The 15548-nt window shown below is 36.4% G+C and overlaps 3 protein-coding genes across 3 annotated transcripts; all 3 read left to right on the top strand.

Moving 5' to 3' along the window:
- The first annotated feature begins 3112 nt into the window (after positions 1-3112).
- LOC143591640 (3-ketoacyl-CoA synthase 11-like) lies at positions 3113-5559 on the top strand. The gene is made up of 2 exons (XM_077071792.1): positions 3113-3874; positions 4688-5559. Exons 1-2 carry the CDS (start codon positions 3269-3271, stop codon positions 5477-5479), a joined length of 1398 nt encoding a protein of 465 aa, XP_076927907.1. The 5' UTR covers positions 3113-3268; the 3' UTR covers positions 5480-5559.
- A 3475-nt stretch (positions 5560-9034) lies between these two features.
- Positions 9035-10385, top strand: LOC143591643 (uncharacterized). The gene is made up of 2 exons (XM_077071795.1): positions 9035-9411; positions 9926-10385. Exons 1-2 carry the CDS (start codon positions 9035-9037, stop codon positions 10383-10385), a joined length of 837 nt encoding a protein of 278 aa, XP_076927910.1.
- Positions 10386-11932: 1547 nt separating this feature from the next.
- LOC143591641 (putative histone H2A variant 2) lies at positions 11933-13986 on the top strand. The gene is made up of 3 exons (XM_077071793.1): positions 11933-12091; positions 12185-12317; positions 13525-13986. Exons 2-3 carry the CDS (start codon positions 12198-12200, stop codon positions 13819-13821), a joined length of 417 nt encoding a protein of 138 aa, XP_076927908.1. The 5' UTR covers positions 11933-12091; positions 12185-12197; the 3' UTR covers positions 13822-13986.
- The last annotated feature ends 1562 nt before the right edge of the window (positions 13987-15548 follow it).

Genomic DNA, 15548 nt, shown 5'->3' on the forward strand with positions numbered 1-15548 from the left:
CATATTTGTTGCTATCATGGACATGTAAATGACTGTTAAGGTAACAATGATGGTCTATTGTCCGTTGTCGTATGATATTTATGGTTCATTAGACATGAGTTAAATTTTAACTGATATGTAAATATTTGTGGCTAGCGTATCACCAAGGGGTTGGTGGTGATTCACCACCATGTTGAGTTATCAAGCAAGAAGTTAAAGGTATCATGATTCGTCATAGGTCATCACTGTATTATTTCTGGTAAGGCTAAATAGCGGATCTATATATAAGGTAATGATATGCTACCACCCATTTTTCCAATTTTCACTTTAAGCACTAATATTTACTATGGCTTAATGACATTATGGTCTATCACTTTCAATGTCAACATTTTAACATTTTAAACTTAAAATCTTTTCAGGGTATTATACAAAGTGTCAAAGATACAACAGATGGAGTAATGATGGAAAGAAACGGCAATCTAGTAGATTTTGAAATACCTTATGAGTTACAAAATTTATGTAGAGATTTATTTAGCATGCTTAAAAATGGAGGACATGACAAAATGGAATCTGAAGGATGTCCCAAGCAAGAATGCAAACACTCTAGGAAGGAGGATAAGGTAATAGATAATAACAAGTTGTACATTTTTTAGTTATAGAGTACGACGTATAAATAAAGAAAAACATGGTCAGTCTAAGAGATAGCAAGCGTCACATCTTTGCCAACGATGACTCGCTATGTATTTGTGTAGGGGACAACAACATCATTACATCAATAAGATAAGTATATTGGATATCATGTGGGCTAATTGTTTCAGTTTTGGTCTAAGATGGTCAAAACGAACTTTTGCCCAAACTAATTCATGTTTGAAACCAGTTTTCAAGTGCAAAAGGATCGTCCGGCTTGAATCGATTTTGGTTTCAACAGATGGTTATCAAATTGAGACAACAAACCTGTGTTTGCTTTAAAAGTAGGACCCGTTTCATGAAGCTCCAGTTCACAAACTGGTACACATTGACATATTATTTCACCTCTACATATACCCTTAGTCCTTACTCCTTACTAAGTTACTAGAGGTGTACAAACCGGTTTTTTTCATACCGAACCGGTTTGGTCAAGCCTGGTCAAAACCAATTCAACCCAACCGGTTCGGTTTAGAAACCGGTTTAGGAGCAAGAGATGTCGACCTGGTCCAGGTCAGTTCAATTTAGAACGGGTACCAAAACCGGTACCAAAACCGGCGGTTTCGGTCGGTTCATGAACTGGTTCGGGTGAAACCAGTTTTCTTACACCTCTACTGCGGCTCTACTCCTTACCATACATATGCTACCTATGCAAGGTTAAGCCCAATAGATGTTTCTTTCTTACCAAATACGAATTTTATAATCATGGGCCTCCAAAATAAAACTTTCAAAGAGCCTATAAAGGCAAAGCATCCATTAAGATTTAAGCCCAAGCACGGATGCAACCTTTAGTCCTTAATAACTGGAACAATTACAATGAGTTCTCTAAAGTTGCTGATTCTTTTTTATATTTAAAATGATATTTTTTAATTTCACAAGAGCACTATGTACTTGGCAATGAAAAATGAATTATCTTTACAATAGAGGTAGCAATTTCCTGATTTTTATTATATTTAGTGGATCAAATTTATGTTATGTTTAAACTTATGTCTAATTTTTCATGCATAAAACCACGTAACACAAGCATAACATGTGTAACTCATTTATCTAAACGGTCCAAATATGACAAGTTTGCTTAATGAATTTGACCGACCAACCTAAAACCTGACATGTTGGGTTTCGTGTTATGAATTATCACACCAAATCTTTTATGCATACAACATTTTAAACACTATAACTATTCATAATTTTGGAAAATAGGCAAATCCACTATGAACCGTACTAGAACATAACCGGTTGCCCTACATTCAACCCGTTCAATTGCGACCTTATCTTTACAAGGTTGTTCAATCAACTTTAGTGATTTTAGGACCACCTAAACATAACTAAAGCTATATATACGCACACAATCACTGAATCACATAATAATAATTTAAACAAGTACAAGATACAAGAAAATTGAGAAAGTGTGCCCAACTCATGAATATATCTATTAACTTCACCATATACAAATGAACCCCTATTAATGATTCACAGGCCCATGGCCTAACAACTTACTGGACCGGGCCCAGTGACTTAATATCTTTCTAAAAACCACATTGTCAAGAAATTATAATATCAGCCCATAGGTGATCAACTTCCCTACATTATCACATAGTTGTAAAGCCAATATCAACATTTGCACATGGAGAATCACAACGATCATTCCATCAATTTGTTTAGGGATTTAATAATCACAAATATGGTATAGACATGGAAATCAGTTTGCATATTCTCATACTATTTGACATGTATATTTCTCATATTGTCATGCTTATGATAAGCAAGTAAATTTTAACAAATACATATGAGAAAGGCCATGTATTCATGCCCCCTTTTCTATTTGTTATAACTAACCATACATAAAGGCACGTCACTAGGGACCGATATTTGGTGTAGTATATGCATCCAACCCTCTAGCAACACTGATTAATCATACATTTAAAAAAAACACCAGAAAAAATCATGTGTGCGTCACTAAACTGCCACCATTTACACTAAGATAGCAAGTGTAATGTAAATATAAAGAAATTAGGGTTTCTTCATCCGCACTCACAATAATGCATGCATGCATGCATGCAATGACAAAAATGGCACTAGCAACTTTCTCTGAGGCGTGTCTAATTGATTCTAACATCAATATGTAACACACAGTCGGGTTAAATAATCAGGCCCGGGCCTGAGTACCCCGGTCGAGCCACATAAAAATACGTGTCCAGGCCGGACGCCCACATTGCCCACCCTCAAGGCCTCCCACGTAAATAATCAACACAGATTTGTATTAAAACAATAAAACTTTTAGTGAAATACTTTTAGTAAAATAAAAGTTATTAACTTTTTTTTTAATAAATAACTAGTATGGTGTGATGACACCTGCATGTTCCATTTCTTTAAGGTGTAATTGTATATGCAATAATGTAAGAAGATAATACACATATGGAGATTGTAATATTGTACATGCATCACTATCACACCAAAATTAAGTAACATTGCTACAATCACTACTCATTATAAGTTCGACATTAACCATGAAACTCTCAAAACACCATCAAGATCCATATAATCATTTCACAGATAAACTCGTCCGATCGAAATCATTTCTTGGTTACCCTAAGTTTCAAACATCATGCCCATCATCAACTTCACCTTGAACAATCTCCCACATTACAATATGCATTCTATCTTCGATCTCGAATCAAAACTGATGTTATCAACCTTATTAATCATATGTCTTTTTCTACTAAGGTTTTACATGACCAAAATAACTTCATCTAGCATTTACTTGGTAGACTTTGCATGTTACAAGCCTCCAGACACTCAAAAGTGTACAAAGGAGTTCATGATCAAGAAAGCCGAAAAAAGTGGCTATTTTTCAGAAGAAGTATTGGAGTTCATGAAGAAGGTGTTTGGGAAGGCGGGACTCGGAGACTCAACCTATTTATCAGAGGCTTATCTGGCAAAAGTTGCAAACCCGTGCATTGAAGAATCACGAAGGGAGATGCGACTGTCGGTTTTTGGGTCGATTGATATATTGTTGGCGAAAACTGGTGTAAGATGTGAGGATATTGGGATAGTGGTTGCGAATTGTTGTATTTATAACACTATGCCATCTCTTTCTAGTATGATTGTGAACAGGTATAAGCTTAGAGATGATATCATCAGTTACAATCTTGTTGGGATGGGTTGCAGTGCAGGACTCATGGCGATTGGCCTTGCGGAACAACTCCTTAAGGTTAGTGTGTGTGAGGGTGTAAACAAGCTCGGGCGTAATTAAGTTAATCAAGACTGGCTTGCTAAAAGCTCGAATTAAATCAAGTCGAGGTTATACGAGCTTGAGACTAAAAATCTTCTTAATAAAAGGAAAAATTCACCAAATGAACCAAGTTTCCCAAATTTCACATAAAGACATTCCAAGTTTTTATGAATTTACCCATTTTTTGTTAGGTGTTTCACTCGTGTAAAAATATCAAAATCTTTAACATTTAGTGATTTAGGGTTTAGATCAAATAAAATGAAATTAACGTGTTAAACGTGAGAATTAAGTAGAATAATTATATATACCAGTAGAGTCTATATAATTACTCTATGATAATTACTCTATAATGTAATTACATAATTACTTTACTTGTATATAAAATTGTTCTACTTGATTTTCACGTCTAGCACGTTAATTTCATTTGTACGTTAACCTTCCCCACTGATCTAAATGTTAAATTTATTTAAAATTAGATGATCTAAATGTTAAATTTATTTAAAATTAGATGATCTAAATGTCACGCATTTGTAATCTTGGTTCCTATGTTCTTTATTCAATTAACTTAAATTAAACAATAATGAAACTTGGTTATTATTTTGTAAATATTTATTTTTCATCATTAGCTTCTACAGTTCTACTCAAGCTAATTTGAAAAATAATAAGTAAACATAAATAAGATTCATATATATGTTAATTACAAAAAATAATAATAATTACATTATTAGAACCTCTAATATACATTTTTAATTAAACACTTTAGAAACTTAGTTACTATAGCGTGTGTGACAGGTACATGACAATACCTACGCATTGGTAGTAAGCGCGGAAAGTATAACCGAAAACTGCTACCTCGGCGACGACCGTTCCAAATTCCTCACCAACTGCCTCTTCCGCGTGGGCGGTGCCGCCATCCTCCTCTCCAACCGCCGCTCCGACCGCCACAACTCCAAATACTCACTCCTCCACACCGTCCACACAAACGAAGCTCACTCCGACCTCTCATACAACTGCATCATCCGCGAAGAAGACACCGCAGGCCTCACCGGCATCTCGGTCACCAAACACCTCTTCAAAGCCGCATCCGCAGTCGTCGAAGCCAACGTCACCGCCCTCGGCAACCCGCTTCTTCCTCTACCCGAAAAACTAAAATATTTAACAAACTATATTATTAGAATATTTTTTAACTTTCCCGCGTACATACCGAACTACTCGGTCGCGGTAAACCACTTCTTACCGCATGTTGGCGGGAAGCCAGTGTTGGATGAGTTGCAAAAGAATCTAGGGTTTGACGAGACGGTTATGGAAGCTTCTAGAATGACGTTGTATCGGTTTGGTAATACTTCGAGTAGTTCGGTTTGGTATGAGCTGGCCTACGCGGAGGCTAAGGGTCGGGTTAAGAAAGGGGACCGGGTTTGGCAGATGGCGTTCGGGTCGGGTTTTAAGTGTAGTAGTGTGGTGTGGCGTGCGATAACGGAAGTTGGTTATGATGAGGCGAACCCGTGGGCGGGTGAGATTGATGGGTTCCCGGTTCATGTGGATTATGATGATGGACCGTTACCGTTTTTCGAAAGTTCGAAGTGATCGAATGAATTGAAGAAAGATGGAATCATGTTATTATTATTGCGAAAGTATTTGTGGATTTAAATAACTCGGCGTGTATAATGAAACTTTATTAATTATTTTGTGTTATATTGCAAAGGTTGTATTGCTGTTTTTTTAATATATAATAAGTTGAAATGTTGAATAAATATATATAGTTTTAAATATGTGTTTTCTTCGGTTAAAATATTGCTTCGGTTATTAAATGTTTGCTAACAAATGGGTCTTGTGTGCTAAGAGGATTCCATGTACTTCGACAATTGGATACATGATGTGCAGTTGTAAGTTGTGCACCATATTCTTCACAACACCAAATATGTCGTATGCTTGGATAGTTGGATGCATGGCGAATCCATGGGCGGATGAGATTTTAATGATTGATCACATTCCATTACCGTTTTTCGAAAGACTGAAGACATGGAATAATGTTGTGATTGTTGTAAAACTATAGACAACTACCATAAACAACCAACATAGTTTATGTTTTTTCTCGTTTAAGTCTCTCAACAGTTTTTTACACGTTAAAGTCTTTCGATATGCTAAATTTGCAATGGCCGGATCTTCGCCGCCCAGCCTTCGTTGGCGCCCCACCGCGGTGTTCCGCGCCCTCGTCGCCCAAAAAAGCCCCTCCTCGGCGCCCCATAGCATATGGTCTTATAAACAAGACAAAATGGCAAAAGACGTCCTTTATGTTTGCACAGTTTTTCAATGGACGTCATTTGACAAACTTAATGACAGAAAATGTAACACCCCGCCCCTCGCACCACCAATATTGTCCGATCTGCCCACGAAAAGCTCACGTATTTGTTTTTGGTTGCCCAAAACGTGTTGGTGATGTTAAGAGGCAGGACATTACTTATGAACTAAGGATCCCTCTTGTCCACAGCCGATGTGGGATAGCGTAAGAGTGGGACGATGTTGTGTTTGCCAAGGGTGTTACAAACAACCCCCCTTTGGACTCATTGTCCTCGATGAGGCGTGTCCGATCATCCCGAACGGCACAAGAGTGGATCTGATACCAACTGTAACACCCCGACCCTTCGCACCACCAATATTGTCCGCTCTGCCCACGAAGAGCTCACGGATTTGTTTTTGGTTGCCCAAAACGCGTTGGTGATGTTAAGAGGCAGGACATTACTTATGAACTAAGGATCTCTCTTTTCCACGGCCGATGTGGGATAGCCTAAGAGTGTGACGATGTTGTGTTTGCCAAGGGTGTTACAGAAAACATCATTATACGACACCACCATTAGCTCCAGATCAGCAATATCCGAAACAATTTCAGCAGACAATCTGGATCCTGACCAGTTCCAAACAGTATCAACCAGCTCTGCATTGACCGTCAACACTCTATCACTCACCAAACAACGACCTTTAAGAAGTTCCAATGCATATAAACCTGGGAACAATAGTGGGCCGATTCTAGTAGGGCCTAATAATGGGGGACCATCCACAAATGAGTTGTTTGTTTATGTCTAGAGGGATTCTTTATTTAGAAGGGTTCCTCTGTGGATTCGACTGGGGTGGAAGTCATGAGCACAATGAAGGTGGGTAATTTGGTTGGTTTCGGAATGGCAGGTATTGTTGGAGAGGGTGTTTTCCATGACTTTGAATTGCAGAGGGGCTGGGGTGGAAAAATTGGATTGAATCCGTAATCTTAGGAGGAACAATAATGTTCAATTGTTATGAGTCCCAACTGTTCAACCCGTTGGATATTCCTTTCAGGCTCAGCTCCTTGTAGGGTAACTCCCCTTTCGTCTCTGAGGCGGTTGGGGCTTGTGGTAGATCTGGAGGCTTGTTTTGTATGTGGGATCCTGCTTCTTTTAATTGTCTGCAGGTGGAAAAGGATACAAATTTTATGCTAATTTCTAGTATGTGGGTAGGGCTAGATGCTCGCATAAATTTTGTAAATGTGTACGGTTCAAGATCTTCGGCTGAGAGGAAGGTGTTGTGGTCTAAGCTTCTTTCATTTAAATCGGCTCATTCGGGGTGGTGGGTTTTTCTTGGTGACTTTAATGAGACCCGTGTGAAGGAAGATAGATTGCATGTGTCAGGTTGTGATTCGGACATGGCTGAATTTAACAATTTCATTTTGGCAGCAGGGTTATCCGAGTATAACATGGGCGGTCGGAGGTTTACCTGGATGAGCGATGACGGGTGCCACCTGAGTAAAATTGATCGGATCCTTGTGTGCGAGAACTTTCTTGCCAGGTGGCCAATGGGCTCGGTCACTGCGTTACCGAGGGACTTCTCAGACCACTGCCCGTTACTTTTCTCAGCTAAAGAGCAACGGTATGGCCCGATTCCCTTTAAGTTTTTTAATTCTTGGTTGTCTCACGACGGTTTGGAGAATATTGTAGTACGTTCGTGGTCTAGCGGTAGACCATGTGGTTCTAAAGAGCTCAATCTGATGAGAAAGCTCAAGTCTCTTAAATGGGATATAAAGGGTTGGAGGTCTAGGGTCAAGAACGTTGAGGAAGAGGAATTGACTCTGTTAAAAGGTATAGTTGGTAATTTAGAGATACACGCTGAAAACTTGGGAATCTCTAATGAAGAGAGGGCTCTTAGGTTGAGTCTAAAAAGAAAATATCTGAAATAAATTTGAGAAAGAACTTAGATCTTCGTCAGAAGGCCAAGGTGAGATGGGACGTGGAGGGTGACGAGAATAGCAGCTTCTTTCATGGTTTTAATAATGGAAGTATTAAAAGATCTACGATTTGTGGTATCTCTATTAATGGTAACTGGGAGAGCGAGCCGGGTTTGGTTAAAGAAGGTATTTTCTCCTTCTTTGCTAATAAATTTGATGAGCAGGTACATGCGAGACCAAGGCTGTGCAACAACAATTTTATTAGATTACCGGTTGAGGAAAGGCTTTGGCTTGAAAGGCCTTTTTCCATGGAAGAGGTGAAAGATGCAGTGTGGGCTTGCAATAATGATAAACCTCTGGCCCTGATGGGTTTACATTCAAATTTATTAAACATTTCTGGGAGGTTATGGGAAAAGATTTTTTTGATTTTGTGAAAGAGTTTGAAAGTATTGGTTTCTTAGAAAATGGGTGTAACTCCTCTTTCATCTCTCTTATCCCGAAGAAAAAGGATACCATTGCTATAAGTGATTATTGTCCAATTAATTTGATTGGATGTATGTCTAAAGTAATTTCCAAGTTGCTTGCAATTCGTATTCGTAAAGTGATCCCTTTGATTGTCGGGGTGGAACAAACTGCTTATGTCAAAGGCAGAAATATCCTTGACGGTCAACTAATTGTTAATGAGGTAATTTCATGGACCAAAATATGTCACAAAAAATGTTTATTGTTTAAAGTTAACTTTGACAAAGCGTTTGACTCTATAAACTGGGAGTACCTCGACTCTATTTTGGAGCAACAAGGGTTCTGATACAAATGGAGGTCTTGGATCAAATCGAGTATATCTTCGGGAAAGGCATCGGTGTTAGTTAATGGGTTGCCAACTTCAGAAGTCGTTTTTAAGAGGGGTAAAACAAGGTGATCCTCTAGCCCCTTTTCTTTTTATCATAACTATGGAAGGTTTAAATGCGGTGATGAAATCGGCGGTAGAGGCGAATTTATTTAAAGGGATTCGTTTGCCTAATAATGGCCCGGAAATTTCTCATGTGATGTATGCAGATGATGTGATGTTCTTAGGCGATTGGTGTGTTAGGGACACGATTAATCTAGCGCGGTTATTAAGATGTTTCCATTTATCTTCAGGACTAAGGGTTAATTTTGGAAAAAGCAAGGTATTTGGGGTTGGGGTTACAGACCATGAGGTAGGGTCTATGGCCGAAATCATTCACTGTGGGTCGACTTCGTTACCGGTCACGTTTCTTGGTTTGCCGGTCGGGGCTAACATGGGTTTATCTAGGCACTGGGATCAAATCATTGAAAAGGTTAAATGGTTGGAAGGCTAGCACTCTCTCATTTGGGGACAGACTCACATTAGTTAAAGCTATTCTTGAAAGTTTACCATTATACTCACTTTCTTTATTTCGGGCTCCTATAAAGGTGATTGATAGCATGGAAAAGATCAGAAAGAATTTTCTATGGTGAGGAACAGGGGTAAATAAGAAGATAAAGTGGGTTGCCTGGGCTGATGTTGTAAAGCCAAAGCTTTATGGGGGTTTGGGTGCGGGCGACCTAAACGTCATGAATTTGGCTTTGCTTGCTAAATGGTGGTGGAGATGGCGTATAGAAAAGGAGTCGTTGTGGGCAAGATGTTTAAATGCTATTCACTTGACTCGGCTACATGAGGACGGTAAGATGGCAAGGCTATCCTTATGTAGCACCTGGCAAAAAATTTATAAAATCGGCAGATGTTTTTCCACCTTCAGAATGAATTTGAATAGTTTGTTTGTTAAAGAGGTGAGTGATGGCAGAAGCACTAGGTTCTGGTTTGATATTTGGTTGTGCAGGTTCGCTTTGAAAGACTTGTTCCCAGGTTTATATGCGTTGGAACTTCATAAAGGTTGTTTGGTGAGTGATAGAGTGTTGACGATCAGTGCAGAGCTGGTTGATACTGTTTGGAACTGGTCAAGATCCAGATTGTCTGCTGAAATTGTTTCCGATATTGCTGATCTGGAGCTAATGGTGGTGTCGTATAAGTTCCATACTGGAAAAGCGGACACGTGGAGATGGATTGGGGACAGTTCTGGTAAGTTTTCGGTTCAACGTTTGAGAGGGTTTATGGCGGAAGCTTTATATGGGATTGGTTGGGTTTCGAACGACTTTTGGGATAGGTGGTTGCCGATTAAAGTTAATTGTTTTATTTGGAGGCTTATGAAATATAGAATTCCAGTTGCGGTTAATCTAATCTCTAGAGGTATGGTTTCGGTTTCTCCCGAATGCCATACGTGTGTCTCGGTATACGAATAGGTGGATCACGTTTTTCTGGAATGTAAAAGAGCGAAGGAGGTCTGGAGAGTGATTTCGTTATGGTGCGGGTGGGACGTCACGGGCTTTGATTCAATTGATCAACTTTTGGTTGTGGTAAGTCAACCAAGGTTAAAATCAGAAAGGAGGCTTTTGAAGGCTATCATTTTCGCTTCGATTTGGTTCATATGGAAGCAAAGGAACGAGGGTAGATTTAAACAGACGTGCTTGTCAACGGACTTAGTAGTGGAAAATATCAAGTCTGAACTCTTTGGTTGGATTAAACATCGGTCTTCGCTCAAGGAGTTTGCTTGGTTAGATTGGATCAAGTCTCCTGTATCTATTGTTTTGAGTTATTGATGTTTTGAGTTTGCTTGAATTCTGTTTTGTTTTATTGGGCTCTCCCCAGCTTCCTGCTGGAGATCCTTTAATTTCTATATAATTGTTGCTGTTCTAAAAGAAAATTATGTTAAAAAAAACGTTGCACGGTTCTTCCAGTCATGCGCACCTCATGTGAGGGCAATTTAATCTTTTTACCCCATCAGGGGTTATTTGTGTAATTGACTTAAAATTTTAGACTTTAAATAAATAAAATTTTTATTTTTTTAACCATCACCTTCTTCCCCAAATATTCATAACTTACTATCAATACCACAACCAAACACCAGCCATCCATAATAATACTATACATTATATATAGTTACATACATTATTATGTATCTATAATAATATATATAAACGAAGATATAAAAATCCTACGTGTCGCTATGTGGTTGCTCCCCCTTTTTTTGGAGTCACCAGATTTGCTTAATTTTTAAATGGAGACTTCTCATGCATTTGACCCGAATTCATGGGTATTGGTCTTACCAAACCCATATATTCCTTAAACGGGTTATAACATCTCATTAAATTAAAAATATTTCTTACCAAATTATTGATGTAAAAATCCTATAAAATAGGATATAATAAAAATTAATATCTTATTTATTTTAATATATATATATATATATATTATTTAAATTAAAAAAACAATTTGATAGTAAAAAAAATAAACGGGTCTTGGGTCTCATCAAACCATAAGTATATTATTAACTTTCATAAATATTATTTATAATTAAAAATCCAGTTTTATAGTAAAAAAATAAACGGGTCTTGGGTCTCATCAAAACCATATGGAGTGACATAACTTTTTTATCCGAGTTATAACATCTCATTTATTTGTGAAACAATTTATCATCAAACCATAAGTATATTATTAACTTTAATACAATAAAAATAATATAAAATCAACAAATAAATAAATATTAGATCAAACAATATAAAATAATCCCCGTAATACGGGGATAAAAACTAGTAGTTTTATGTATGGAAATGGTACGTATTAATTTATTTAAAATAAAACTATACATAATAATGCATGTAACTATAAAAATATTGTTGATCATTTCATTAATAAGAATTATAGTCAAAGCGTATTTATTTATAAGTCAATTTATATAATACGTATTAGTTACTACTCTTTGAAAAACCATTTCGTTGGTCATAAAAAAAGAGGAGGGAGTGTGAAAATTTTAAAAAGAATTCAATTTCCCACCACTTGCTTTTACCGCCAATTAAAAACTCTTCAAACCCATAAATCTTGAAACAAGAATCCAATAACCATTTTTACGCACATCTTTCTTCTGTCCTCTGTACTTCAATCCTCTCAGGTTTTGTGTTAATTAATCATTATTAATTCATTCTTCAAAGTTACTGTTTACCCTGTTTTCAAGATCTTATTTTTATATAAATTGTGTTTGCAGGTCTGCTAAGTCAATGGCGGGAAAAGGTGGGAAGGGTTTGTTGGCCGGAAAGACAACGGCGGCGGCGGCAGCGGCAGCTAAGGATAAAGATAAGAAGAGACCTACTTCTCGGTCTTCTCGAGCTGGTCTTCAGGTTTGAAGCTAATAAACCCTTATTTTTTATAGTAAAATATTAACATTTTTTCAAATTATTGAATTAATGTTGCTTATGTGCCTGAATCTGGTTGTATTTTATTTCAATCATTTTTCTGGTTAAGAATTTTGTTTATGTTACTGTATTATTGCTTTAATAAAATTAGGGTTATATAAAAAAATAATCGTTCAAATTCGTGTAGTGTTGCCAATTAGAGACTTTGATTTCGAATACTATTTGTTAAAACTGGACAATTTTAAGATGAACAAGTAAGATAAAGTTTTTTAATATAATACAGTTGTGGAATCATATCTGGAACTGTTAAAAGAATTTAAATGCTTCAATTGTTCAGTGTACTGTTTGGGTGGAAGTTTGTTTATTTAATAAATGAACAAAAATGAACCAACCTTTTTGTTCATTTAGTTTAACGAACAAACATGAACACATGTCTTGTTGGTTTTTTTATGTTTGTTCATTTGTGTTCGTTTTTTTATGTTTATATATGTTTGTTAGTTAATGCTTGTTTAAGTTGAATTTTTTAGGCCCATTACAATTTAGTATCGTTTTAATAAATGTAAGGTCCAGCAGATTTATATGCATATTTACTTAAAGTTTTGTCGCTCAATTATGCTTTTCATCTATGTTTAGAGCATTCTCAATGGATTCCACATTATACCAGATTATAAGGAAATTATGTGATTTTGTCCATTTTAACTCCCAATTGTGTGATCAATTCATCCGCCAACCATTATTTTAATGCGGTCACGAGTGATGAATGTTATTTTTAATTGATTATGAGTATATATTGAGAATCGTATGTCGGGTGATTATAAAATGTGAATAATTTTTATGGAATAATGTGTATTTTAGTTAAAGTATATGGACAAGGGTTCCATTGTCAATGCTCTTAGTTTTGTTTGATCATTTATGTTTGTGAACCGTTTGTTTATACTATTAACAAACGAAGCTAAATGAACACTGAAATAATCATTTTATTAACGAATAAAGATGACCAAGAATACCATATTAGTTTAATTTTTCGTGTTTGATTGTTTGTTCGGTTAAAGTTAGATGAACTAACATAAAAAATGCTTTTATCATGTTCATTTGCTTTGTTTACATGTCGACATGTTTGACCTTCTAATAATAACAGTCTTGCTACATCTAATCAAAGTATTTTTTTTATTTTTTGTATTTTCAAATACAGTTTCCAGTTGGTAGAATCCACCGCCACCTCAAATCAAGAACATCTGCACACGGGCGAGTAGGAGCAACCGCTGCAGTGTACTCAGCTGCAATACTTGAATACCTAACAGCCGAGGTGCTTGAGCTGGCGGGCAACGCCAGCAAGGATTTGAAAGTGAAGAGGATCACGCCACGTCATCTCCAGCTGGCGATTCGTGGTGATGAAGAACTTGATACATTGATCAAAGGTACTATTGCTGGTGGTGGTGTTATCCCTCACATTCACAAATCACTTATCAACAAAACCACTAAAGAATGAGTCAATGAACCAGCTTGACCAGTTTAGATATTGTTTCTTGATGTTTAAAAAGTTTAGAACTTTGTGTTAGTTCTTGACTTTTGTTAAGTTTGACTTTAGTATGTGTGATTGTGTATCCAGGATTAATGTATGATTGATCATGTGATGACATTTTAATTTGTGTAATTTGTAGGGTTGGTGTATGTTTGTGTTAAATCATTGGCTTATTTGGATGTGTTTTAAACTTTTAATATTGTCATTTGTTTGACTATTGTTGATAGATTTATAAACAGTGGTGTCCTTGGGCTAAACATGAAAAACCTAATATAATATTTAACAATAACCAAACAAGATCAAACCTAAAAACATATTTAATCATATATTAACCAACTTTATTCCCGTTGGATATCTAAAGATTGAAATGCTCGGTTATGATTCAGTTTTGGGTGAAAACTAAGGTTGTAAACAAAACTGTGAACTGTTTTTAAATTGTTTGGTGTGAAGTCCAGTTGTGTACAATTGATGATGTGCTCATTTTTGTCTTTTTATGCTTGTTAATGTTTGCTCATTAACGGTTTCTAATGTTTTTAACAAATTTTTTTAATCTTATAATATAGAAAATTTTTAACCTTGCCATTCGGTGAGACAAATCATATAAAACATTGTTGCCTTGTTGGTGTTCTTTTGTGTTCGTTCACCGTTCATGAACAAGATCCTAAAATTCCACGTATGCGAGGTGTTAATAAGAAAAGTACTGTAAAAGTTAATTATAGATGATAGTTTTTATAGTGCTAATACAAACAGCACATTAATAAACATACTTGGTACTAAACATTATACTTATAAGGAGTTATAATAGTCTTATAAAATATAGGTATTCAAACATAAAAACACAGTGATAAGTTATAACACACTTAAAACCAAGCCAACAACCGATATCGTGAAGAGGGTTCCCATGCAGTACTTCATGAGATTATACTCTTTTTCTGCAAATTGAGATTTTATTTCATGCGTGTCCTGTTTACAAATACAAGTACTGATGAGTAAAATAATCATGTCTTAATGATGCAAATAATTTAGTAAACTCGACCGAGCCCACTTTGATACTTCCTATTTGGAACCACCCATTATAACCCGAGCCCATTCGGGTCAGAACAGATTCAATTTGTTTTAGCAGGCTTAAATAAAAGTTATGGCAACTTACACTGGCATGCTCCCTGGCGAGTTCAAGAATTTCAAGCTTTTGTTTGTCGAGTAGTAGATTATGTTGGTGTTTGATGTTGGCCTCTAGCTTATCAACTCGATGCTGCAACATTAAGAAATGACGCTCCTGCATCATTTCATCAAAACAAAAGTTCATATTATTGTTTCTACAAATAGTTAATTAACATAAAAATTAACCCTTTTATCGGGTCAACAAAGCATGATATTTAGATGGTAGAAAAGTAACAGAAAAAGGGCATTTTCAGATATACATGCATAAATCCTTCAAGTGTTGTGGTTCCTGAAAGGGCCAAAAGCTTGCACTTAGGGGAAGTGCATATTAATGCTAGAACACCGCAAGTTTTCTAGTTGAAGTTGATATGACTATTACTACCTGTGTGTGTTAGATAATGGATTTTTTGTATGTTATTTCTTTGATCTCGTGTTTTACTGTTTTCCTAGTTTAGTGAATGCTTCGATAGTTCGGTTGTATTTTCTTTAAGTTCGTTCTAAAGCTAAAAAACCAGCATAGTGGTTATGGAATA

Source organism: Bidens hawaiensis, unplaced genomic scaffold (genome assembly GCF_021521415.1).
Source record: "Bidens hawaiensis isolate Kalapana, Puna unplaced genomic scaffold, B.hawaiensis_p1.1 tig00039960_1, whole genome shotgun sequence".
Taxonomy (NCBI): domain Eukaryota; kingdom Viridiplantae; phylum Streptophyta; class Magnoliopsida; order Asterales; family Asteraceae; genus Bidens; species Bidens hawaiensis.